Here is a 24,563-nt window from a genome sequence, read left to right on the forward strand (position 1 = left end):
ATTATATAACAGGGGAGCTGAGATCACTTGTTCGCGCACTTGTAGCCCTACAACATCTTAGGATTTATTGCAATAAACAAACATATCACCGAAAGATTCCAAAGAAAATGATTCAACTGTTCCAAATCCCAATTCTGTTCCTTAATTTAACCTTATCTAGGGGTACCTTGATTATAATCGCCTTTGGGTGACTCCGACATAGCCACTTTCTGGGTAAATAGTACACCTGAAAATACTTGGTCAAATAATTTTAACATGATGCCAAGCAGCAACGTGAAGCAGTAACAAGAAAACACGAAAGAAGATATACCAAAGCCTCATTTCTAATAAAACTAAAAATGCTGAAAGCAAATAAGGCAGTATCACTCTTTACAAAATGTTTTCCTTATGAAACGATTACAAACTCACTCCAAATCTAAGACCCAACAGATTTCCTCAGATACATTATTACGTCGGATAAGTAACCATCTAATTTGTGGGCAAATTCCGTCATTGGTTACCTTTTTCAGTGTCCATTGGAAGGTCGGAATACTGTATAGCCATTGACGCCACATGCTAGATTGGAATAGTCTGGGCTGTAATATGGGTAACTGTCTCCCTCTCCATTCCTCATGCCAAGTAAAGACAGATCGGAAGAAGCCATTGGCCACTGGGTTGGGACCAATCCATCAATTTGTCCATTGGCATAAGTTAGGGGGCTAGCTTGTGGAATAAATTCTCTCAGTGTATCAAAATGATTGCCCGAGGAGCTACCGTGACCCCGTTGGAATCCATCATCTTGGTAACTCCGTGCTCGCTCAAGCCTGCAAGAGCCACTCGAAGATCCCATCTCACCTGACATGCCCAAATTGGATGGAAAAGAAAAATGCCGGTTTAATAAATGTGACCCATTGCCAAGAGACTGGAAGCCTGTTCCTGCCGTCCCAACATTGTGTTCCTCATCAAGCAAGTCATTGATGATATCAAGGTGTGGAAACTCATCTGCCAAGACACCTTGTGTCTGACGTCCAGATGTACAGGCTGGAAACTCAGTCGAGAAGTGTTCCCGATATCCATTATGCACTGGCTTGTACAAGTCAAGATTTTGGATGTCGCTAAGCAATGAAGAAGGATCAGAGTGCATATTTCTACTGCCATCCCTTTGAGAACTCTCCATCCACTGAGGTGCATTTGGCAAGGCATCTCTAGCTACCATGCCAAATGGAAAGCCTGATTGGACAGAATTAGGTTCTATCCTCTCAGAGCTCTGGGGCATATACACTGGAGCAGATACCAAGGCAGGTGGTTGTGAGTATGCTGGCGATGGGTTGACACTTGGGTTAGGGGAGTTAGGATGAGTAAAACCAGATGAACTAGATGCAACATGGTTACCCATTATGGCATTTCTGTAAGATTGAGGAACATAGCTAGTAGCTGGTGATGGGTCAGGACCTAAACGACCAGCTGCACTAACTGAACGACCAAGAAAAGGAGTTGTTTGAACCATGGAAACAACAGGAGCAGTTGGCCTAGGGCCAGGAATTAGAGGAGCACTGGAGGGCCTTGACATCACAGGCAATTGAGTGGTCATAGGTTTTTCCATTGGTTTTGGGGTTGCAGCCTTCTGAGTCTCAGATTTTGATATACTGGTCATTTGGAATGAAGTATTTGAAGATGCAGGTTGATCACTCTGTTGCAGGCTGTTTGAAGAGGCCTTCCTAACAGGCATAGAATCTACACCGCCAGCAGTCCTGTACTCTGACCTAAATTGGGCAGTAGGTGGCAGATTTTTGGGAGGGCTTCTTGGAGAGCATGGAATAGCAGCCGTCTTCTCTTTAGGTCTTTCTAAATCAACTGAATCTTGAGTGCTTGGTTTCTTTTGCAGCAAAACAACTTCTTCCTATTACATTGAAAAGACAAATGTCAATTATGTAGTCCATCAAGCTGGAAACGGCAGTACAATTGTAAATTCAAAAAATTTTAACAGCTTAATGAGATCGAAGAGAAATAAATAAATACACCACCTTCTTAACAGCATCCGGCTCAACCGACTTTGTCTGATCCGGCAAGGAGGAAACAGCAGCCTCAGACTCAGATTCACCAGCCTTGCTATTTTCAGAAACATCATTATGGTCCCCTGCATCTATTGCCGGAAAAGAAGGCCGATTATCAGTTTCAGTGGTCCAACTACTGCCATCACTTGACGTTTTACTTCGCTGGTTCTTTCCTCTACAAGTTTGAAGAGGCAAAAAGATAAATACCTTGTCCTATCATCCAAAAGCATGAAAAGAAGCCTAAGCAATACTATACCTGCTAGGTGATTTTTGATTTTGGTTGTTTGAAAATGAGTTCCCTTTATAGGGCCCATTCATTACCACCGACGGTACTGAATCCGTCGAACATGTTGATGAACTATCATCCATTATAGATGGGCTCCTTTTATCAGCTATTCCATTTTGTACACATGATAGTCCACTTACTCCACTGCTACTGGCTTCTGTGGGAGGATGAATTTCAGATGTATCTGTATCCCAATTAACAGGACTAGCATCTCTGTCTTCTGAGTCAGGCTGAAGAACTTCAGTGGCACCATCAACTGAGTCCGAAACATCTGAAACATCACCCAGAACATCAGATTTTTCAGGCACTGGTTGCACATCGACCATCATAGACACTTCCTTTTCATCCCCAGGGTGGTCTTCTTGGTGCTTCTCCTGTGCTGCCACACCAGCCTTCTCCTCCCTCCCTTTATCTTTGCTTTTCCTATTATTCCGTTTTTGCTTAGCCTGCAGTATGCGAGCAGGGGAAAATGCATCGCATTCAGCAGAGGAAGATAAAACTTTACAAACTCAATCTCCACTCTTAATTATTTCAAAATGGTTGTAAAACAAATATACTTCAAATTGCCTCCAAAAGTAATTTAATAATCACAAGAAAGATAAATTGGAGAAACTGTAAAACCTTATTTTATCTAATTGTGTTGTGCTCAGTTGGTCCAAGAAGAGTGTGCATTCAGATATCTGCTAAAATTCTACCATGCTAACAAAAAAAGGACTATACCTGTTTTTTCTTTGATTTTTTCTCCTTTTCAGATGCTCCTCGTTTAGCCTTCCCGCTTTCAGCCAGCCATGCAGCTTCTTCACGGATGAGTTCTTCTTGCCTCTTCAAAGCAACAGCTTCCTGGTAGGCAACTTCTATTTTATTGCTGTATGTAAGCAAAAAACTTAGGTCATCTATGGGTATAAATAAGGAAGTATCATCCCATTAATATCCTGCCGTGATTGCTGAATAGAAGTTTGAAAGACCAGTGATAAGAATCCAATCTTCCCACCAAGCTGACCAAAAGGTCATATAAAGGAATCCAAAATCATGACTAACTGCATCACTACCTGATTTTGTGCATATAAACCATCAGAATATAAGACAATGCCCTATGTGCTAGAGAACTATTTTAGCTGGAAAGTTTACTAAGATACTGCACTCTCCCACTAAGAGAGAAGACATTGCAGGCTAGAGCATTAGTTCCGGATAGTGTTAGTATGATGACCAATCACATCATGCAGATATAGGGATGCCTTGTGTAACAGAATGCACAATTCCAAGTCCCAATGAAAAAATATACAGTAACTTGATTTTGTAAAAAATCTACAAGGTAAACTGGATTTTGAAGCAAGAGCAGATAAAAAATAGTTGAATCCATAATACATTTTTAGTCAGCATTAAGAAAATTCTCAGCACAAGTTCAGTAACTCCTCAAAATAAGTTCAATCCAAACAATAGGTCTTGCTATCACAAGCTTGACTTATATCATCAAAAAAATTAATTTAAAATTTGCTATTCACAAACAAAAGAAAATATTTACCATCCTTTACTTTCTTTTAAACTGTCATCCTACAGACAAATGTTGAGGTACATTCAAAAAAATGCAAGTGTAAACGCATTTTCTTTCCCTCCTGATTTCCATGAACCAAATGGAGCAACTTATTTTACAGTTAATAATCAATACTCCCTAGTGTCCATTCCTTGAAAAGGGAGAAACAAGAAATATTAGATACACACACATGAATCATCTATGTTTATACAGGCATACACATGAAGTGGCTGATCCTAGATAAAAGGAGGAAACATACCGCTATTTCCATAAGTAATGGGAAAAATCAACACACTATTACCAGTTGACAGCAAAGTAAACAAATATCGTACCTGAAAATATGAGCAAGAACAAATATTTCCACTGTCCTGCGACCCAATTCTGTAAGACGCCTTTCATCACGCTCAATTGAATCCTTGTTGAAATCCTCTCCCGAATTCCCATCCTACATAAAACGGAAAGGCTTGCTGAGCAAGGAAAAAACTGAAATACCATTTTCATACTCAAAAACAAAAACAAATTCATGTACAAGGAAAAGCTTTGTTCGTTGTTGATGTAAGAAACAAAAATATATATGCCAAGCCAGAGGCTTGAGTTAATTTTCCCAAGCAGGTATGTGATAACACCATTAACTTCCAGAGAAGAGAAAGCACTCTATTCTTATAGACACCAAGGCAGCACTTGTGTTTGAAAGAGATGTAAAGAAATTCCACTAAATATGTTTTCATCAATCTACAAAATTTTAAAATGGAACTTTACAAATTACTCTATACTTGCTTGTACCCATGTAATGTTCTTACTCATTATATCCCATCATCAATATTGAGAACCTTACCTTTGTTCGGTTTTGAGGACCTTTCTCATCTTTCGGAGGTAATGGTTCCAAAGCAGCCCTTTCTAGAAGTAGTCGCACATCATCCACTAACACAAACATATCTTTTTCCACACGAACAATCGGAGCTGGCATTTCTTCAGCATCCAAAAATTTTAGCTTTGCTTTCTTGCCCTTACTCTGGCCTTCTAGAGCCTTCAACCCACTATAAAGTGAATCCATTACCAAAGTAGATGTCACTTCCTTCTCTATAAAAAAGTGCTTCACAACTACTTTCAAAATCACATCTGTTTTCTCCCTTGACATTCGGCGCCTAGAACTTTGGTCAATTCCCAGCCAAAAAGCACAGAAGCTGCAACAATTGCAAACATTTAGTTGGAGAAAAAAGGTCACAAAAACAATGGTAATGACCAGATGAGTAACAAAATCACCAAACATATGCCATCCAAAACATGAATAAGATCACAAAAATAGAAAAATCACTTAGTCAAAAATAATAGCAGCCGCCTTGATACATAATGTCAAGAGAAGAAGGAATTTGATTGTATATGAACAAAGATGAAACTTAAGCAGAACATCTGGCAATCGTAATAGGAATCACAGAAACCAAATCATAGGAAAACATTCAAATAATACATATCTTTCAAAGACAGATGTTGCAAAGAGTTAAAACTGATATTCAGTGTTCTACATGAGTAATACGTCATTAAAAGTACTGAGTATAAAATCATTTACCTTGACCACCTAGCTTTGTCCTCTATCAACCTCCCTAGCTTGCCTCGTCTCTCATCCAGAAAACGGCGACAAATTTGCTCTACATTTGTCAAATATACCCTAACGAGTTCTCTTCTATACTGACAATCAAGGCAACGAAAAGGGCGATCTGCTTTCTCTCTACAAATCCGAAACAAAATATTTAATTTGCTCATCAAGATGGGAAAAAGTAAAAACTAAACCAGATGTACACAAATTAAGTAACACAACACATCAATTTGGTTGTAACCTACCAAGGCCATAATTTCAAAATGAGGAAACAACTCCATGCAAGGAATCTTCCTAAACTATAATGACCTCATCATTAAGCCAACTTCATCATCAAAAAAGATATAATACAAAGGCAGAGTGAAACAATTATCAGTCAACAGTTTCACCCTGAGGATTATTTTTGCTGAAAACTGAGTTTACAACCAAAAAGGACAACATTCAAAGTGTACATTTAATGCTACTACACATATAAACACAAAAAGGAAATTGGAAGGACTTGCTTAGCTACAGAGGCTATGTAATAAAGATCAGCAAGAAAGGCAGTTGACTAAGCATTGAATGAAACACCAGTGGCAGAGGTGTGCTTATCAATTAATTACTTATTACCTGATGACTTGAACTTGAGCTTTTATGATTAGCGTGTCAGATTCTATAAATCCATCATAAACTTTTGAGAGTTCCATAAACTTTTTCCACCCCCAGTCATGCTCTTTCTTCCAGAACCGATGTAAAGTATCTGCAAGGGTAGTTTGTTACTCATAGTTCGTGATCTCTATCAGCAATAATAAAGTAAATCTGAGCCAGCCAACCTGAATATTTTGATTTCTTTGGATCTTTATTCACAACAGCTATTGTAAACTGTGCAAAATGACTCCAACCTGTCTCAGAATAGAGCAAGGAACCATATAATTTCAACAACAGAAATACAAGATGAATGAGAATAAACCCAAAGTGGAATTTACTGATAATATCAAACCTGGAAGAAGTTTGTCATGATTAGCAACACAGAGAAACAAGGAGAGATGATTGCAAACATCACAACCTTGTGGATAAATTAAAATGTACCTGTCAACCAAGGCAAAAGGCACAAATCAAAACTAAGGAATTTACCCAGCTAAAAAGCCATATGTTTCTTTATGACCAATAATATAAGGTTTAAAAGTTTATCTGTGGGTGTAAACGGAATATATTCCACATATAATTTCAAAATAATATGAAAGAAGAGGAATTCCAGCATAACAATTATGAATTTGGCAAAACAAAGTACAAACTTCACAGCTAATAATATTTAAGTCCCATACCACTTGTAGCCACCAACTTCAAATGCATTACTGCGAAGTTCTCTTTTGTTAATCTGTGAAAATTTCTCTATCTTCCATGTATACTTTCCATATAATTCAGAAGGTTTTGGCCCTATAAAGAAGTAAACTCAGCTTAAGAAGAAGCTTTGATAATAAAAAAAAGGAACAACACAAAAAAATTCCAAACACTATACTTAAAATGTTAATATCAAAAAAGTACTAGTTGAGAAAACTTCTTGGTAAGTATTCCCTAGCCCAGCTTAATCTGTGCTTTCAGTAGACTCAGATAGTTCAGAGCAAGCATCACCTATTAGCAAGCTAGCCTACTCAACTCTCATGTTATATATTTCTTCCATGGCATTATGCATCAGGAGGAAACAGTTTCCAGTCACTAACACTTTGTAGAACACCAGATGACATTTTAAAAAAATCTAAAGTAAATAACTACTTATAGAACTACAGATGACTAGTGTTATCAAGGTGCAAGGTACACTCTAGGCACAAGAAACCTTAAATTGCCTGAGGTGCAATGCGCAAAAAAGGTGCTCGCCTGAGTGAAGTAAGGCACAATGTGTGTGTGTGTGTGCGCGCGTATGTAAATAAGCTTAAGATATATAATTTTGATAATAAACTCTAAAGAGTGATCTATTTTTATCCTACAAAACATGCAAAATTTCCTTTTCCTTTTTTGGCCAGTATGCATGATATCTTTATGGTCCCAAGTTCGATGTTGAATACTCAAACTTTGATAAGTAGAGTGTTTGATACTGTCCCTTTTTTTACTATTAGAGGTACAGCTAACTGAAAAATTAAAATGAAAGAGAATATCAATCAGGCAGGCTTTTTGGTGCCTATCACCTAAGGAAAAAGCACACCTAGGCACGACGCGTGTGCCTGATCAACTGAACCTCACCCAAAAGGGTGAGGAACTTTTGTTGTCTGGCACCATGCCTTAGCAGCTAGGCGCACACCTCAACAACACTGCAGATAACATTTAAAAGAACAAAGAAATCTAAAGTAAATAATTCCTGAGCCCTAAAAACCCAATTGCTTGACTAGATATCATGAGTCTTCAAGTTCTATGTGTCCACAGACAAAGCATTCCAAACAAATCCCTCATTTTCATCCAATTAGTCAACTTGCAATGTACAGGAACTGGAGATGAAGGAAACAGGATAGTTAGAGAAAATATTTTCTTAATCTAAATTTTAAGAGGTGAATGTGCAATGAGAACCAGAAATTAGTACTTCGCTGCCATAAATCAGTAAGGTAGAGCTTCAAAAACATAGCTTCACAAGAAAACGACAATAAACAAGTCAAAACCATCTACGCTAAAATTAATCTCAGGACAACAGTGGCTCCATTTATACCATTTATAACAGCTTCAACAACCAAATCCACCAATTACAACTATGATTATAAATAATTTCTAAACATTAGAGAACCCCTCCGTCGCATTATACTGGATTTAATATATAAAGGATTCAACCTAGAGCTTCAACAGACCTTATAATGGTTGAGAAATAACAGACAGCATACAAACAAATATCAAAAGAATAAAAAGCATTCAACCAAACATGAAAGGGATCCAAAAGCATACCACCATCATCATCGTCATCAGAGTCCCAATAAGGGGGTGAGGTTGAAGGTGTTCCATTTTCCACCTGCTCAGAAGACCGCCATTCTGCCAATGCTTCCCCTGATTGGCAACGTTGCCCACTTGAAATCCCCTCCACAGACCTTCCCACTCCAGACTCCTCACTTGCAACCCCAGCCATTTTCCCACTTCAAAACTCCTCGCCACACTCCTTCAGCTCCACTTGCTACAAAATATAAAATCCAGATACGAACCCACTCAAAATTAACTCCTAAACCGAGGTTCAAAATTATAGAATACCCTCTATTAAATTGTTTTTCACCCAAGTATCCAAAACCCAAAAATTAAAACTACAATTACATCAAAATTTCTGCGGCCTTTAACGATTAATATTACCCAAAAACTAGCTGATACAGGCACGATTTTTAGGTTCATATGCTATTGACACCCAATTTTTCTGAACGTCAAAAATTAACTTAAAAACCATATTAAAATTAAAAAAAAAATCTATCATTAATTAATTAGACAAATTCATCGACCACAATCAGTCAAAACCAAAAACCACCAATATGATACCATAATCAATAAAACCCTAATCAAAACTCCTAACCAAATCAATAATCTAGCAGAAAAATAAACCAAACGGAATCTTATAAACAATCCATGAGACCCAAATTAAAAAAAAAAATCATCTGATTAAAACCCAATTGCACGAACCACAAGCCCAATTAAACTCCTAAATAAATAACAAAGATCTCCGGATTGAAAACCCCCAAACCCCGATCAAAATCAAACCCTAAAAAAAACAAAAACCCAATATATAAATAAAATAAAACGATTCTGACGACATCGTATAGATCGAATGGTGAAAACGAACCTGGAATGTAAGAGTCAATAGAGTTTTTCTTATTTTTTTTGGGTTCAAATGGGGTTATGGCAGCACTCTTTGAGATTCTAGAGAGAGAAAGAAAGAGAGCAAAAGAGCAAAAAAGGAAGCAGCTAAGAGAGAGGGAAAGAAAGAAGAGCAAACGACGGAGAAAGAACCCAGAAAAAATAAAATTTTTATTTATTATAGTAAATTCTTAAATTTTAATTCAATTTCGATATTTACTAAATTTTTTCCCCTTTTTTAAAAATAATGGTGTGTCCGTGAGGAGGAGGAGGAGGAGGAGATATGGAAAAAACAACACACACAACAAGGGTCGTTTCGCTTGCTTGCTTGCTCGCCCCAACCCTTAATCAATTAATTATTTTTAATTAAATAAAAAAGCACAATTGCGTGGGATGAGAAACAAAAAATAACTATTTGAGGGGCAAAGAGAGAAAATAAAATAAAGAAACGGGGTTTTATATATATTAGGTCGGTGACAAATGTTGGGGAGCTGAAACAAAGTTACAAAGGGGTGGCTGCCTCTATGCCTTGAGTTCGTTTTGGGTGCCTTAAAACTTGTTGATTGGCTAAACACTTTGTGGGGTCCACTTTCCTCTGCCATTTTTTTTATTTTCATTATTACTTTTTTTTAATTTTTATTTAGGGTTCCTCTCCTATTTTTTCTTTATTATGTGAGATTTCTCCCTGTTTTCTTTGGTCTTTTCCATTTTAGGGTTTGGCTCGGGGGAGGTGGAAGCCGCAAAAGGGATTTTGGGCTTCTTTTGTGTGTGGGCTTTTTATTAGTTTTGTGGTTGAGTTGTGTTTGGGTCAGTCACGATTGTTGATTGTCCCTTTTTTTTTTTTTTTTTTACTTTACGATTAATTAAAGGCTTTGAAGTTTGGAACTGGGAATTTGCCAATTAGGTCACCCTTAAGTGGATGGGAAGATTGAGTTAGGTCATGCACTCATGCTGCTTGTGTAAGCTTATTAGCTTGTGTGATTTCATTTCCTTTCTTTTTGATACATATGTATGATTTTTTACTTTAATATTTTATCAATGTACACTTATAATTCATTGGTAGGCAAAAATTTAATCATGATAATAAAATTAATCAAATAAATATAATTAATCAAAATGTCAACTAATAACAAGATTTGATTTCATAATGAAATAGCCATTATCAAGTTTACTAGACTTCCTTTTCTCGTGTCTAGCTTTTATTTTGATTGTGATTTCTTTAAATTCAAGTCCGATAACATTAAGAGCATGAATGATCAATTCTTCCTCATTTATTAAAAAGTTAACAAGTGCAAACTCATTTGTATTGCTTTTGAGTTGTTGAAAATATTTTGAGATTGCCTTTGGGTCTTTAGGTTTAGAAAGCTTCTTGTTGAGGTTTATCATCCTTGATCTTGATTTATTTGCATTGAGTTTTATGATTTTGTTTTATGGGTCAAAGGTTGTTTCATTAAAAACAAAAAAAAAGAGTCAACTCTCTTTTGTTATATATATAAAAAAAAAATCATACAAATATTTTTTTTTTTAGATTTGGAGGAAGGGGATTCAAACTTTATTTTTTAAATAAAAAATTATACATTAATCAATGAACTAAATAGTTAAATATCATGCAAAAACAATTGATCACATCTACTTTTAGTGATCAAAGGCTCGATATGACAACATTATAAGTGGATTGGTGTCTTTTTAAAATATCATTATATGTGAACATGGTAAAGTTTCATCAATCTAACATATTAAGTTATGCTCAACTAAAAAGGATTTGAATGTGTTCTTAATATGAAAATTTTGAGAGATGTGAGTTTAATGTGAATGTAAGTTAAAACATTAATTGACATTATATTAAAACCTATTAATTGTAGCATTATATTGAAATCTATTTGTAATACAAGAGTTTGGATACATTTTAAAACAAAATATCAATATTTAATTTAGTTATTTAATCTAATTAAGTTGAAGATAAAGACTTTCTTAACTTGTCTAAAATTGACAACTTATTTATTATCTTTAATAATAACATATGACCGTTACTTGTTAGGGAAGAAAAAAAAAAACAAGACAAAAAGGAATCTAAGAGTAAAATTTATTTCCTTAAATATTTTATGAGTTTAGATAATGAAGGTTCACATCCATTGAATAAAAATAATTAAATTATTATTTTAAAAAAAATTTATTTAATATATTATTCTCATAATTTTTTTAAATATAGTATATCTTAATTGTAGTTTTCCCTATAAATGTTGCCTTAATAGTTTTAGCAAACATTTATTAACACTTCTCAATTTAAAAATTATATATTGTAAAAAAAAAATTTAAAATTAAATTATAAAATATTTTTAGATAAGATTTTTTATAATTTATAAATAAATATTCAATTTAAAATAAAAATAATAAATTTAATTACAAAAACAACTTTCCCCGCACTTCATTATTAATTATAAATTTTTAAATAATAATATAATTTTATTTTAAAATTCTGAAATAAAATATAAATTTATTATTCTCACATCTCTTTAAATGAATATTTTCAATCATAAAAATTATTTATTATTTTAATTATCATTTTGAATCAAATTTATTACTTATTTATAAATGATTTTAATTTTATAATTTAATTAAAAAATAAAATTAAACAAACTCAATAATTAATCTAAACAAATAGTAAATTTCAAACTGCTGGAAATATATTTCATGAATACTTTTGTAGCAAGCAAACTCTCACCTAAAATTTTCAAAATATTTTTACCAAAAATTTTGGGCTCATATCTCGTTGCTACCGCCAAAGTAGCTGGCTTTGCCGTAAAAAATTTAAATATAAGGGCTGGATTTTTTGAGGTAGATGAAATCCTTCACTGTTTTTCTCCTCCTCAATCTCTATATTCAGTTTCTTAATCTGGGTTTGGATGATAGCTTTTCCATTTTTCACTTTGTTTGGATAGGAAGTCACAATTTTTGGCTGGAATTGACGGCGCCGGAATAAAAAAAGGGAAAAAGCAAATAGAAAAGAGGCTTTCCATTCCAAAACAAGCAAAGATTATTCTCGAGAACTCTGAAAACGCCTCCGGTCCATCGATTCAACGGCTTCAATTTACTCCTCAGCTGCCAGAGAGACGGATTCAGCCAGCTCGCAGTACTTCATTGCAGAAATATTGAAGAAGTCCCAGATCTGAATCGCAAAACTCGAAACGCCATTTTGTTTTTTAACATAAAACCTAGAATTTGGTGTTCTCCAATCGGTTGATTGAAGAGGCTGCCGAAACATCAGGAGGTTATAAAGGTAGGTTTTCATTTGCTTCTCTCTCTTCTCCTTGCCTCCCCTTCTTCTTCTTTTTCTTTTCTATTTTTTATTTTGTTTTATTTTTTAAAACTCTAATAGTCAAGAGTCAAGAGGAAGGAATTGTTTGTTATCTTTTATTTACCCTCTCTTGATATTATTAGAATTATTATTATTATTTGGTTTTAAGGCTTTACATTTGACAATGTCTAAACTCTTGTATCACAAAATGCTTTCAAAAATTTCCTATTACTTTAAAGCTTTTACCCAATAAATCTCAATTTGAGAGTAGATGATATATTTTCTATTACTTTGCTTGGAAGTGTAAATAAATTATTATTGTTTTATATATCAGTAATGGAGGTTTTAAATTTTATAATTGAGTTTATAAAATTCATTTATATATTTTTATTAGTTTTAATTTAATAAAGATATTAAAATTTTGAAATTTTATATATTTTTAGAGTTTAAAAATTTTATATATAATATAGAAATATAGAATAATAATTGGTTGATGTTAGATGAATTAGATTTTTTTAGACTAGAATAATGAAGTTCCCCATTTGGGATCCTTGGGGAGGAGGATCAAGATCCTTTGAGTGAAATGCGATAAAAGGAAGGAAAATTCATGGATTAACCCCATCATCTTCTATCTCGTAGGAATTATGAGATCACCCCAAGGATGCTATAAATATCCAGGGGTTTTGGATCGACCATAAAACTCTGTTTAATAAGTGGAATACATTAGCTGTTTATTCTCAGGTTGGGCAGCAAGGGTCGGCGATGGAAAAGGGTGTCACATTTCTAGTGGAGAGTCTTGAATCGTGCATATTAGAAGATATATGGTCTTAACAGGAAGCTATAAATTCAGCATCAACATTGAAGAGAAGCTCCTAGTGAGGAGCTAAAGAAAGATATCATGGTTTTATTGATGAGCTATGAATTCTTCATTGGTTATGTTCATATCATTTTCAACTTGTGAGACGTGTTTTGTGAGACAAAATTGTGAAACTAATAAGTTAAAGCAAACAATATCTTATAGAGGAAAATAAAATCTTCGAATTTATTTTTTTGTTTTTAATTGATAGAAAAAGAGATAAGAACTAGTAATCAAGGCAAATATAAGAAATTTTTTTCATACTTTTCCTTAAAAGAAATTAGAAGGAAGGCAAAATTTTGAATCTAATGTTGCTAGTAAGATTCTAACATTTTGCCATTTCCCTTCTCATGGAATTTGTGGATTTATTGACACATTGATGAAGCTCCCAAATGTGTAATCGACAAAAAGTACATGAGTCTTCACTAGTGTACTTTTACACTTAGAACTTGAGATCTTAACTTGGAAATTTTAAACTTGAATTTTGATATCGAAGGGTGATAGGTGGAGAATGGAGACAATGGATGAGATTAGTAAGGTGTAGACAATCGTCATCATTAATGGGGTGGATTGTGTGCAAATTGGGTTGCTTAAGACTAGCATAGGATGGGGTACTTGTGGGACACAAGAAATAAGAAGGCGAGGGAGAATGCTAATGGTAGCAAGGAAAGAAGTTTAGTGTGCCTAATGGAAGGTGGAGTCTTCTTGGTTGTTTTTTTGCAATGCTTGGATGAGGTTTAGAAAAAGGAGGTTATTGTCGTTGTTTATAAGGAGGGTTGAGTGCAAATGGGTTTCTTGAAACTTAGCACCAAGATGAGGTACTTATAGGACACAAGATACAAGAAGGTGGGGGAGAACGTTAATAGCAATAGGTAAAGGAGTGGTTCAATTGACTTAAATGGATGGGAACAAGGAAAGGATTGTTTGAGTCAACTTAATGGATGGCAACAAGGAAAGGAGTGGTTGAGTCTACTTAATGGATAGTAGAGCCTTCTTTGTTGATTTTTGAAATGCCAAAAGATTTCTTTGAGTTTGTGAGATACAAGTATCCATAATGGTTGGCGCTTATGTTGGGTTGTTAAAAAATATAGCTTTAGGTGTACTTTTGTTTAGTATATCTTTGAGAGAACATTTTTCTTTGTCATCCAAGCAAGTTGGGAAATTATTCTCCTTTTGTCTTCATTTAGTTATTTCTTCACAAATTTTTCACAAATCAAGGAAAGCCTTATGACTATTTTGTAATAGATATAAATGGTAACTTATTCACGAATCAAGGCTTTCCTTACCTTTCATTCAATCCAATTTGAAAAGGTTGAATAAATTGATTTCAAGGGAAAGAAATGGTTTTCCCTTTTCCTTTCCTTATCCACAAGAAAAACTTTTCTTTCCCCTCCATTCCTCTAGTTTAAATGTCTAATAAGGTGCTTTTATGCACCCTAATTGCATATTAGACATTAATTTGAAAGAATTAGAAAATTTTAGGTATTGGACATAATTTAAAAGAGCAACATCAATCTTTTGCTATTGACTATTATTCCAAATGGTCTCGAATTTAGAGACTATTCTTAATATGGAATATTTTAATCACTTTCTTGTAGTAACTCAAAAAGTTCTATTTATACCTTAATGTTGAAGTTGCTTCTAATGTTGGAAGTATTTACATTGTAGCTCTATTCTCGTTAATGTGCTATAATGGATCCTTGTAGTCTTCCATTTGAAGTTGGTCAACAGGTCGAGACAAGATCTTTTTTGGCTGGTTATCGTGGTGCATGGTTTAGATGCAAGGTATATTCATGTGCAATACAAACATTGTGGTTTTTATTGTTATATGCATAATGGCATGTTGGTTTTAAGGAAAATGGCTTAAAAACATTGAATTTTAAATTAAGATGTGTCAGTTCGAGTTAAGAAAGAACAATATTGCCACATCAAATCTTCCATCCTTCCATTTTCTTAAATTTTTGCTACATCTAATTCATTAAGTCCTTTTTTAATTAACAATTTTAAATTTATCCCATTCGAGTCTTTCTTTTGGTCATTTATTTTTGAATTTAAACTTATTTGCCTTTACATTGTGTAAGGCCTTATTGAAAATGAAATGACTTAGTATTTAGTATGAAGTGATCTCTTTAAAATTCATGGTGATTTACTGTCGGTGATTAGATTGTTATGTTTGGTAGGAACTTGATGAGCCTACATGGTGGTGTTAAGTCATCAAAATGTCCAATTGGTATTGCCTAATTTTTTTTAACATGATGTTTGAAAGAGCCTCGGACTTATTCAAAAAATATTCAAATAAGTGTTTATTTTTCTATTGCGTTTAATTAGGTCTTTGTATTTTTATTCTGAATCGAATAAATTTTTATGATTAATGATTAATTAACTGTAATTTGTTAAAACGTTATTTATAATTTTATACTTTTGTGACATTTATGTGGATGGTGAAAAATATTACATGGTCATGTTATCATGTCACATCAGTATGCTACGTTATCATCCATTGTAAAATGTTAATATGTCATGTTAGTGTCATGTGACATCAAATGATAAATAGTATTTTGATTAAGTCTATCATTAATTATAATTAATTATTTGACTTAAAATAAAGGTATAAGTGTTTGTTTAATTCAAAATAAAAGTATAAGAATTTGATCGAATGGAATAAAAGAATAAAAATTTATTTAAATTTTTTTTGAATAGTTTAAAGGTTTTTAAGATACTATGTGTTTACTTTTCTAGTGTCTTTTAACTTTTTGGTCTAATAGTTACTAGTACAAAATTTCATGGAACCTTGAAGGAAAGTTATAGGCCATGCATGAAGAAGCTTTGAATGAGTGCATAAAGGAAAAGTTGGGGGTTTTAGTTATGATGGACCAAGTGAAGAAATATACTTAACGTGGTTTGGACACATAAAGAAGAGAACTACAAATGCCCTATGAAGAGATGTGATTTAATAGAAGATATCTATTTCAAAGAAAAGAGAGCAAGATAGATGAAGATATCTATTTCAACAAAGTTCTTATCTTTTTGATCATACCAATTGAGCCTTAAAGTGTTATTTTTATTTAATTAAGTCCTTATTTGGCATGAAAACCATTAAATTTGGTATTTTTGTCCATGTCTAAGCAGGCATTATCTTTGCCATATCCATATCTATATAGCAAAATATGAAATTTTATAGAGTTGGCGTTGACATCGTGTGTAACATTGGCTTACATGATATGTAACATCAACTTACATGGCACGTCACATTAATGTCTATAATGCCCTTTTTTACCATCTATATGCCATGTAGATGCTGACGTGGTAGAGATAACAACTTATAGGTGCTAATGTGGCAAAGATGTTGACTAGCTCAACTTTCAATGCATTAATAGTTTATATTTGATACACTATCTATATATAGTATTTATATACTATCTTAATCATAGAATGCACCTCATAAATGTATAAAGTTAAAAAGTACAAAAGGCTTTCAAAATAAATATTTTTAAAATGAGTATTTATTTTTGAGGATTTAGAATTTCTAAATTTATTCATTAATGAGGTGGCAACATTTGGTTCATTGATAATGTATGGAATTAATATATTAGCAATGCATCAAATATAAATCCATACATTAAAGGATTTGATTTTCTTTAACATGTGTTATGCATTGGTGGAACTAGAAAAACTCAAAGTTTGATATTTGAATTAGGTAAGATTTTTACGGTGAAGTATTTTAAAGGGCAAGCAAAGGGACCATAAATGTAAAGAAGTTGCAAAAGCATTGTGGTTATTTCAATGGCAATGAAAGTAGGGTGAACCTTGACCAAGTCCATATTTTGTTGGGAAAGGTAGAAAATCTTGTACCAATAATAATGATGTTAGCTAGAATGTAATTAAATTTTTAATTGGCCAAAATGAAGGTTGTTTTGGGTAGATTCCTAGCATCTCAAGTGTTTTAAATGCTTGGTTTTGGCTCTAGAACATTTGAATTTAGTTGTAGGGCTTAGTATTTTGTGTTTACTAAAGGAAGAAATATTTTGTTTGGTAGCCTACATTTGGTATTTAGGGTGATGAGGTATGTGATGAAACTATAATGATTGATAAAGTGCTAGAAATTAGAGTTCAACAAGTGATCAATGTTGTCCACTTGGATAATGATTAATGATGGCGGCTTAGTACTTTTAGACAAGGGGTATGATTATTTAAAAAGTTTACAATCTCATCTTCATATTTAATACTCGTTTGATAGTAAAATGTGGTGTCAAGTTTGAGTATCAAGGATCAATCGAATGTGGCACTATCAATTGCTTGTCCTCTTTGGGCTAATCCATATTTCACTTCTAAATTAAGTTCCTCGTTTAATTTGAGACAAATTTTTTTCTTGAGTTATGTCACATATTCTGCATTTTTCTTTTATGTTTTGACCTATACTTCTTTTCCATGTGTTTTCTTTCTAATACTTTTTCTATTATATCCAAGTCTTGGTTTCTTGTATAAGTTCTTGTGTACATAGTCATATTTAGTATGTTTTGTTTAGTTTTTAATGTGAAACTCACATTGGATTAAAATATGTGGTAAATATGCCTAGACTTGATCATTAAATAGAGAGGGAAAGACTCATCGGTAGTAAAAGGGGTGATATAGATTTTGGCCATCAAATTTTTTCGAAATGTTACTTTTAGCCATGGAATTATTATTTTGTGAAATCAAGCCAGCGAACTTCTAGTTTGGTGCGTATTGGCCTATTTCGAAAAAGTTTGATGGCCAAATTGTGCATTTTCCAAAAAAGAAAAAGAACAGAGAGTAAACTTTCCGCCCTCTCGGTTTGTTTGAAAGTAATTTCATACTTTATGGTCTCTAGAATTTTATTTAACACCTTGTGTTTTGTGTATTAAAACAAAAGGGGGGGGAGTAGATGGGTTGTCATTACTAGATTCCTAAATATGCATAGTGAAAAGTTTTTCTAAATCTTAATTAAATAGGAGAAATATGCAAAAAGTCATATAAAAAATATTTTGAACTCCAATCTAATTGTTTTTACTCTCTCTCTCTCTCTCACTACATATATATATTTGTAAATTGTAATATCTCTATAAAAGGTCCTTGGATTTGCTTCCTGTTTGCACAGATCTTTCCTTCTTTCTCTTTGATAAGAACTGTAGCCCTGTGGAATACAATAAAGGAATCTCCTTTTAGAAACTGTGTTGTATGCCATCTTTTCATGTATAGTTTCAGAAATAACATTGTTGTGGAGTCAATTAAGATTGTATTTCTTGTTTACACTTGGAAGGTTGCTTCTTTTTTAGTCATTCCTTCTTAATTTGAGTCATTCATAAGGCCCCTGAACTGCCTTATGTGTTTTCCATCAGATTAAGCAATTTAGTTGGAGGAACAAGGAACTGTGGCAGGCCTTGGAATATATTGATTATCCAGATGAAAGTAAGTTGTCTCTCTATCTGGCTAGGCTATTGTTAGTTTTAAAATGTGTGACAGATTTTGCACCCTGCATTTCATAGGTAGAATGGTGGTTTGTGTATGCTTTGTAAATTAATAATGATAGCTTTGCCAAGCTTGTGTAATTTAACTTCAATGTTTATCATATGCTTCAGTATGATTTTTAATTAAATACTGCTTATGCTTTCTTAGAATAAAATTGTGATTGCTGAGTTACGGTTGCTGCATGACCGGTGTACTTTATAAGCATTATAAAATGACAATTTGATAGATATGGCCTTATTGAATGAGAAATTAATATTTGTATTGCTGTTTATTGAGAGAAATTTTAGTGTTTTAATTAATCTATTCTCTTTTACAGAAATACACTGGACAAAGTTATATCAAAAGGGTAGTACTTCAAAGTATGGGAAGCAAACATTGATGGTTCGCCCTTCCTACCCTTCTGTTTATCGTGAAAGTCAAATGCCTGATGTGAATACCATCTCAGAGGTGGTTGTCATTGTCAATGATGTATGGAAGGTTGGTGATTTGGTAGATTGGTGGACTGATAATTGCTTTTGGTCTGGAAGGATAACTGAAAAACTGGGGGAAGAGAAGGTTAAGGTGATATCTATTGACCTATGCATTGATGTTTCTAGTAGTTTGGATTTTTGAATATAGCTTTTTTCTTGCATTTCATTTCGATAGTCTGCAAAGGGCTTTTGCATTGTCTCTGGGTAATTGTAAGCTCATATTATATTAACTATGCTACAATTATGGTTGTATGTCCTTCTATAAGATATTTCAATGCCCACTTTTCGCTTCTATCCTATTTGGTAGTCGCACCTCTCCTTATGTCTCAAGTTCAAACATCCTCTCAGGTTGGGATAGGTGGTTTAAGTCTCTAGTCAACAATTTTCTAGTATGGAATATCAATTTTTTACGCGAATCAGTTTGTATTGTTTTTGAGAAAATAATGCAATTTTATATGGTTCCCACCTAGCTATAGTATGTTAGCATCTAGCTATAGGATAAACAGTTTACTTAGTATGTTACCCTCTTTCTCAGTTTGAACTTTAAACATTTTTCTCGATGAAAATTACTTATTATGGTTGTTTTTGTTCTAATGTTTTTGCTTTTATCATTTGCTACTTGTTCGCATAGATTGAGTTGCCACCTCCTCCTGTGGGTGAAGGGTCTTCATATGAGGTTTTTTGCAAGGACTTACGCCCATCATTGGATTGGTCCGTGGATGAGGGCTGGAAGTTGCTTATTCCCAAGGTAGCTGCCTCACACTCTTGCTTTCCTCCCTTGCATTTTTATCTGATCTAATCTTGGTTTTTATCTGTCTTAGTATTTGTATGTTTTTTTCAACACCCAATGTCCATTATTGTGAGAAGGCATAAAAACTTGTTGTGGAAACAACATGAAAACAGAGTTAGAGAGCTTGGGCTCATGTATAGATTTGTATGGAACTCTCACCTATTTTGTCTCCGTAGTTTAACACATGACCTTCAGTATTCTTGCTGTGAAGTTTCTTTAATTTTGACAAATAATTGCTCTTAGTATTTGGAATTTAAAAAGCAGTTCTTTGGTGCAAAATATGCTTGTCATCTGTGAACATACTTTATCCTGTGAGGTTTGAGCATGGAGGTGTTTCTTGTTCGCTCAAATGCTTATTTATTTTCTCAAATTTCATTGTTGTTATAGGAGAGTAAATATCATCTTTGTTGTGCTCGGATAGTCAAGCCTCTTAATCAAGGTAAGAATGCTTCTAAACATTCTTTTCGATGCTCAGGGTTTTGACTTTTGATAATGTGTATGCATAGAAAGAATGGTGTGTTTTCCTTTTTATTTATCTGTTTTAAACTTTTGGCTAGTCACATTTTGAGTAAGCTTATCCCAACTAGGTCAGAACATGTTGTAGCTGATAACTTGCAGTTTCTGTACTTCAGGGGGTAGTTAGGAAACCTAAATTCAGGTCAATGAGGCATAGGAAACCTGTGTGACTTCAAATTTCAATGGTCTTCTTTGTGGAACTTCTTAAGGCATTGCTTAGATGAAGGATTTTGCTGTTTCTTGTACTTTAGCTGTTTTGTAATAAACCTATATGTATAAGTGCATATTTGCACTTTGTAGCATGAGTTTGGTATTTGCTTTCTTTGATCTTTCACCTTTGATCTCTTGTTGGTTTTTTGGTCCAAGTTGGTTGTTTAAGTATGTTACTTTTACATAAAAAGCTTCCAGTTTTCTTGCTTGGCTGTAGTGCACTCATAACAAGCTAAGAGCCTATTTGGCCTAGCTTTTTTTAAAAAAAAACTTAACTTTTAGAGTTAAGCTAAAGCTGTTTGGTAAACTATTTAACAAAATAAATTACATAAGCTCTAATTTTGGTTAAAATTACCATAAAAGGTATTCATGTCATCTTAAATCACCTAACAAATTATAACGTAACGTTTCAAGTTTATATATAATTTCATATGTTAAAATTAAAAAAATCAATAAAGAAACAGAACAACTCTCAAACTTATATAGTAGCAATAGTATTAGATTTTTGTTGCTTTAGCAAGCAATCGGACCATGATGCTTCAATTCTCAAAAAAAAAAGAAAAAGAGGAAACCATGTATTTAACATTAAAATCTTTTTTGGTGAAAAAGAGAGAAAACCTTTAAATAGTATCTGAATGTAGTTTTGAATTTTATATTTTTTTTCTTCTAATTTTTGTAAGAACAAAAAAATTCTAGATTTTGATATTCTATTGTTGGGTTTTTTTTGTTTTTTTTAGTAGTTTTTGTAGAGAGAGGTAGAGGAGAGGGAGATTGTGATTTATGTTGAAAAATGGTAATTTGCATAGGGAAGGAGAGGAGAGGGATACTGATTGAGAGAGGGGTATTTTTTGAAAAATTGATGTGGTTTTAAAAGAAGAGAAGAGAAAGCTCCTCTTTGGAGCTTTTCTTTAAGCTCTTTTTTAAAAATTTTGTTTTTTTAAAAGAAGCTGTTTTTTTTTTTCTTTTAAAGCTACTCAAAAATCATGCTTGGTCTGACTTTTGCTTTTAAAAGGTAAATAAGCTGAAAAAAAAAACCAGGTCTAATAGGCATTAAGTGTAGAAGTTGTTCTTTGTGGCTGTTAATACACTAGCCTCATCTCTTAATTTTGTTTGCTCACCCTTTCCCTTCATCCTATGGCTTATCAATCTGATAGTGTTTTAATACTGTCTTTCAACTTTATCTTTGATGTTCTGCAACCTTTCTTATTGCTTAGGTAGTTACTTGCTTAGCAAGGTGACTTACCTGACATGGGAAGTGGTGGTTGCAGGGGGTTCCTCGAACCTGATAGATTACACTGTCATTGAGGGGAAAAAGGATGTTCAACCAACAGTTGGAGCACGAATTGAGCATGAGGGTTCTTTATCTTCTCATATTTCAACTGGTGTTTTAACTCTTCCAGACAAACCAGAGCACTTGGCGGTGAAATCTTTGGAAGAAAAACAGTCAAAGATAGGCCTCAATATAGTGGATCATGGCCCTAGAAAAATCAGTTCCTCAGATAGTGTTTCAAGTTTGCATGTTCAAGATGCCTCAGCACAAATGCCTGGCAATGCAGTTCAAATGGACAAATATGATGACAGTGGATCTTCAAGGGAGATGAAAATTGATAAAAGCATTTGCTTAAATTCAGAATTCTCTGATACAATAGAAGCTGCAATTTTGGATTTGGAGGAATTGATCTGTAGGATTAAATGGCTGAGGCGCATCGTAGAATTTGGGACACCATTATCAGATGGTGTGAGGCCTTCTTGGAAGTTTGTAGAACACCTCGCATTATCTAAGCCAAAATGAGTATTTCTGCCGAAGGTTAGTATGCATGATTAGTTACTATTGCTTATAAAAAGGCTTAGATTAGATTAAGACGGTTTAAAACTAGGCCTTGTGCATTGCATTTGCAACTTAGTGATGAAATCAGTGTAGCAAGGCTTATGCAGAAATTTTTTTTTTATATTAAACATATACATAAATAAGTACCACGTAGTTATATTGGTAAAAATTTCCAGTTTGTCGTGTGTTTCCAAACAGGCTCCATTCATGAGATTATACAATAGAGTATGGTGATGCATATTAAAGTAAAAGAGTGGTTAGACATGTAATTTTTCCATTTTGTAGTGAATTACAAATATGAATTTCATCAATAACAAAATTATTTTGCTGCTCAGGGATGTAATCACAGCTTGGGCCCTGTCTTGCCTGCATAATCCTACCGATGTTGTTTGCCATATAGAGTAAGCTTTGTTTTGGCATTTCGCTTTTATGTAAATTATTGTTTAAATTGTATTTGACAGAGTTAGCTCTACAAGCATCACTCCACATTGCCAGCAGATAGTATTCATCTGCTATCATATTTCTTACCTTATGAAGATGCTCTTTCCTTCTCTCATCTGCATTCTTAGAAGTTCTCATCCTTTTATATACTTTTTCATTTTTCTTGCAGACAGTGGTGGAGGCAGTAGCATTCATATCAGAAGGGGCTGACTGCATTGGATTTTGCAGACAAAAGTTTTGTACCTTAGACATCTCAAATTTTGCTCTAAAGTTTTTACCAAGTTTTATTTTTTGTTAATCCTCTCTCCATCCGACGTCCATCGGTGGATAGAATTGTAAATACTGCATTTTGACTATTAGGCACCCAGCAAAGAAGCTGCGTTTTACCTTCATAGATGCCTAATGAGAAAAGGGTACCTTTTGCAATGTTGGTAGTTGGTGATCGTCTTGCATGCAGGGTATGAAGTTTTAGCTTGAGATATTTTCTGTAATAATATTGTTTACATCTGCATAAGCAGCTGGGAAAGATGGTCATCCTCATGGGACAAGCATCTGCACTTGGCATGTCTCACAGCAAAGCAAACAGAAAAGAAAATGCAGCCCTCAATCTGTAGGAATTGGGTGGAGATGGCAGAAGCAATGGCACATCGACTCTCACTACCTAAAAAAGGGTTCAGCAGGTATGTTTGGAGGGTTTAAATTACCAAGGCGTAATTCCCAGCAGCAAGAATACCATCTGGCTTTATGACAGGGCAGGAGTTGCGGTTCTGCCATGTCTAAGCAATATTTAATTATCCAACACGAAAATTTGTTTATTAGTTTATTGATGGGGACTTTCCAGGTTGTTAAAGGGTTTCGGCAATGAATGAAAACGAAGCAGAAAAGGACATACAAGAAGTATGGGACAGATTTAATCAATCAACTCCAAGACGCTTAAGTTACTCCCCAAAATGACAAGCTTAAAGGATTAAGTAATGGGTTCGTTGTTTGACTTTCGAATCTTTGGTTAGGAGAGTATGGCGTGGTTGATAGATTGTGACCGCTTTGATAGAGAAAAGATAGTTTATTACTGTATTTCTATATTTCTACTCAATCAAGACAGCATAATCTTTTTTGGAAAAATTGCTAATAGCCATTTGATTACTTTGCTTAGTTACTTCTCTTAAACTTCGGCCAATTTTATCCATATGCACAAAATAAAAAATAATAATAATAAAGTTTAGGTGCAAGAGCAATAATTGATTGGCAATGTTAGAGCATAGAACCTTTAAGTCGATTTGTGTGGCTGGTATTAGGGTCCAAATACAACCGTAATCAGAATACTTCCAAGCACACACGTTGGACTAAAAACTTTGTTCTCATGTTTGAGGTAGTACTACTCGTAAGATAACCAGATTACCTTTTCTGAGTTGTTTTATCGGAAGATGAAATTGG

General features: G+C 33.9%; 2 protein-coding genes across 7 annotated transcripts; one reads left to right on the forward strand and one right to left on the reverse strand.

Moving 5' to 3' along the window:
• Positions 1-307: 307 nt before the first annotated feature.
• LOC110421090 (TRAF-like superfamily protein) lies at positions 308-9,344 on the reverse strand. Its single transcript, XM_021434560.2, has 13 exons — positions 9,223-9,344; positions 8,349-8,571; positions 6,749-6,860; positions 6,424-6,512; positions 6,257-6,325; positions 6,054-6,183; positions 5,418-5,576; positions 4,686-5,034; positions 4,183-4,295; positions 3,040-3,184; positions 2,290-2,765; positions 2,004-2,208; positions 308-1,879 (listed from the first exon to the last, which is right to left on the reverse strand). The coding sequence occupies exons 2-13, from the start codon at positions 8,524-8,526 to the stop codon at positions 506-508; spliced, it is 3,399 nt and encodes a 1,132-aa protein (XP_021290235.1). The 5' UTR covers positions 8,527-8,571; positions 9,223-9,344; the 3' UTR covers positions 308-505.
• A 2,578-nt stretch (positions 9,345-11,922) lies between these two features.
• On the forward strand, positions 11,923-24,276 carry LOC110421629 (uncharacterized). Of its 6 annotated transcripts, none has more exons than XM_021435261.2 (11): positions 11,923-12,071; positions 12,176-12,513; positions 15,056-15,172; positions 18,745-18,814; positions 19,191-19,435; positions 19,976-20,092; positions 20,522-20,573; positions 22,075-22,667; positions 23,024-23,089; positions 23,299-23,809; positions 23,971-24,276. In XM_021435261.2, exons 3-8 carry the CDS (start codon positions 15,080-15,082, stop codon positions 22,650-22,652), a joined length of 1,155 nt encoding a protein of 384 aa, XP_021290936.1. In that variant the 5' UTR covers positions 11,923-12,071; positions 12,176-12,513; positions 15,056-15,079; the 3' UTR covers positions 22,653-22,667; positions 23,024-23,089; positions 23,299-23,809; positions 23,971-24,276. The 6 variants fall into 6 exon arrangements, with proteins under 6 accessions (XP_021290936.1, XP_089640649.1, XP_089640650.1 ...); XM_089784523.1 differs by having other exon boundaries at positions 22,129-22,667; XM_089784524.1 differs by having other exon boundaries at positions 22,261-22,667.
• Positions 24,277-24,563: the final 287 nt, after the last annotated feature.

The sequence above is a fragment of the Theobroma umbraticum genome, unplaced genomic scaffold (assembly GCF_002168275.2).
Source record: "Theobroma umbraticum cultivar Fairchild unplaced genomic scaffold, ASM216827v3 scaffold_130.0, whole genome shotgun sequence".
Taxonomy (NCBI): domain Eukaryota; kingdom Viridiplantae; phylum Streptophyta; class Magnoliopsida; order Malvales; family Malvaceae; genus Theobroma; species Theobroma umbraticum.

Excerpts from the sequence above, each read along its gene's own strand:
- LOC110421629 (XM_021435261.2), top strand. The coding sequence starts at position 15,080 with ATGGATCCTTGTAGTCTTCCATTTGAAGTTGGTCAACAGGTCGAGACA. Across the intron at positions 19,436-19,975 it reads TGGGGGAAGAGAAGGTTAAG|ATTGAGTTGCCACCTCCTCC; the intron begins GTGATATCTATT and ends TTGTTCGCATAG. Across the intron at positions 20,093-20,521 it reads GGAAGTTGCTTATTCCCAAG|GAGAGTAAATATCATCTTTG; the intron begins GTAGCTGCCTCA and ends TTGTTGTTATAG.
- LOC110421090 (XM_021434560.2), bottom strand. The coding sequence starts at position 8,526 with ATGGCTGGGGTTGCAAGTGAGGAGTCTGGAGTGGGAAGGTCTGTGGAG. Across the intron at positions 5,035-5,417 it reads GACAAAGCTAGGTGGTCAAG|CTTCTGTGCTTTTTGGCTGG; the intron begins GTAAATGATTTT and ends CAATTGTTGCAG. Across the intron at positions 4,296-4,685 it reads GTCCTCAAAACCGAACAAAG|GATGGGAATTCGGGAGAGGA; the intron begins GTAAGGTTCTCA and ends CGTTTTATGTAG.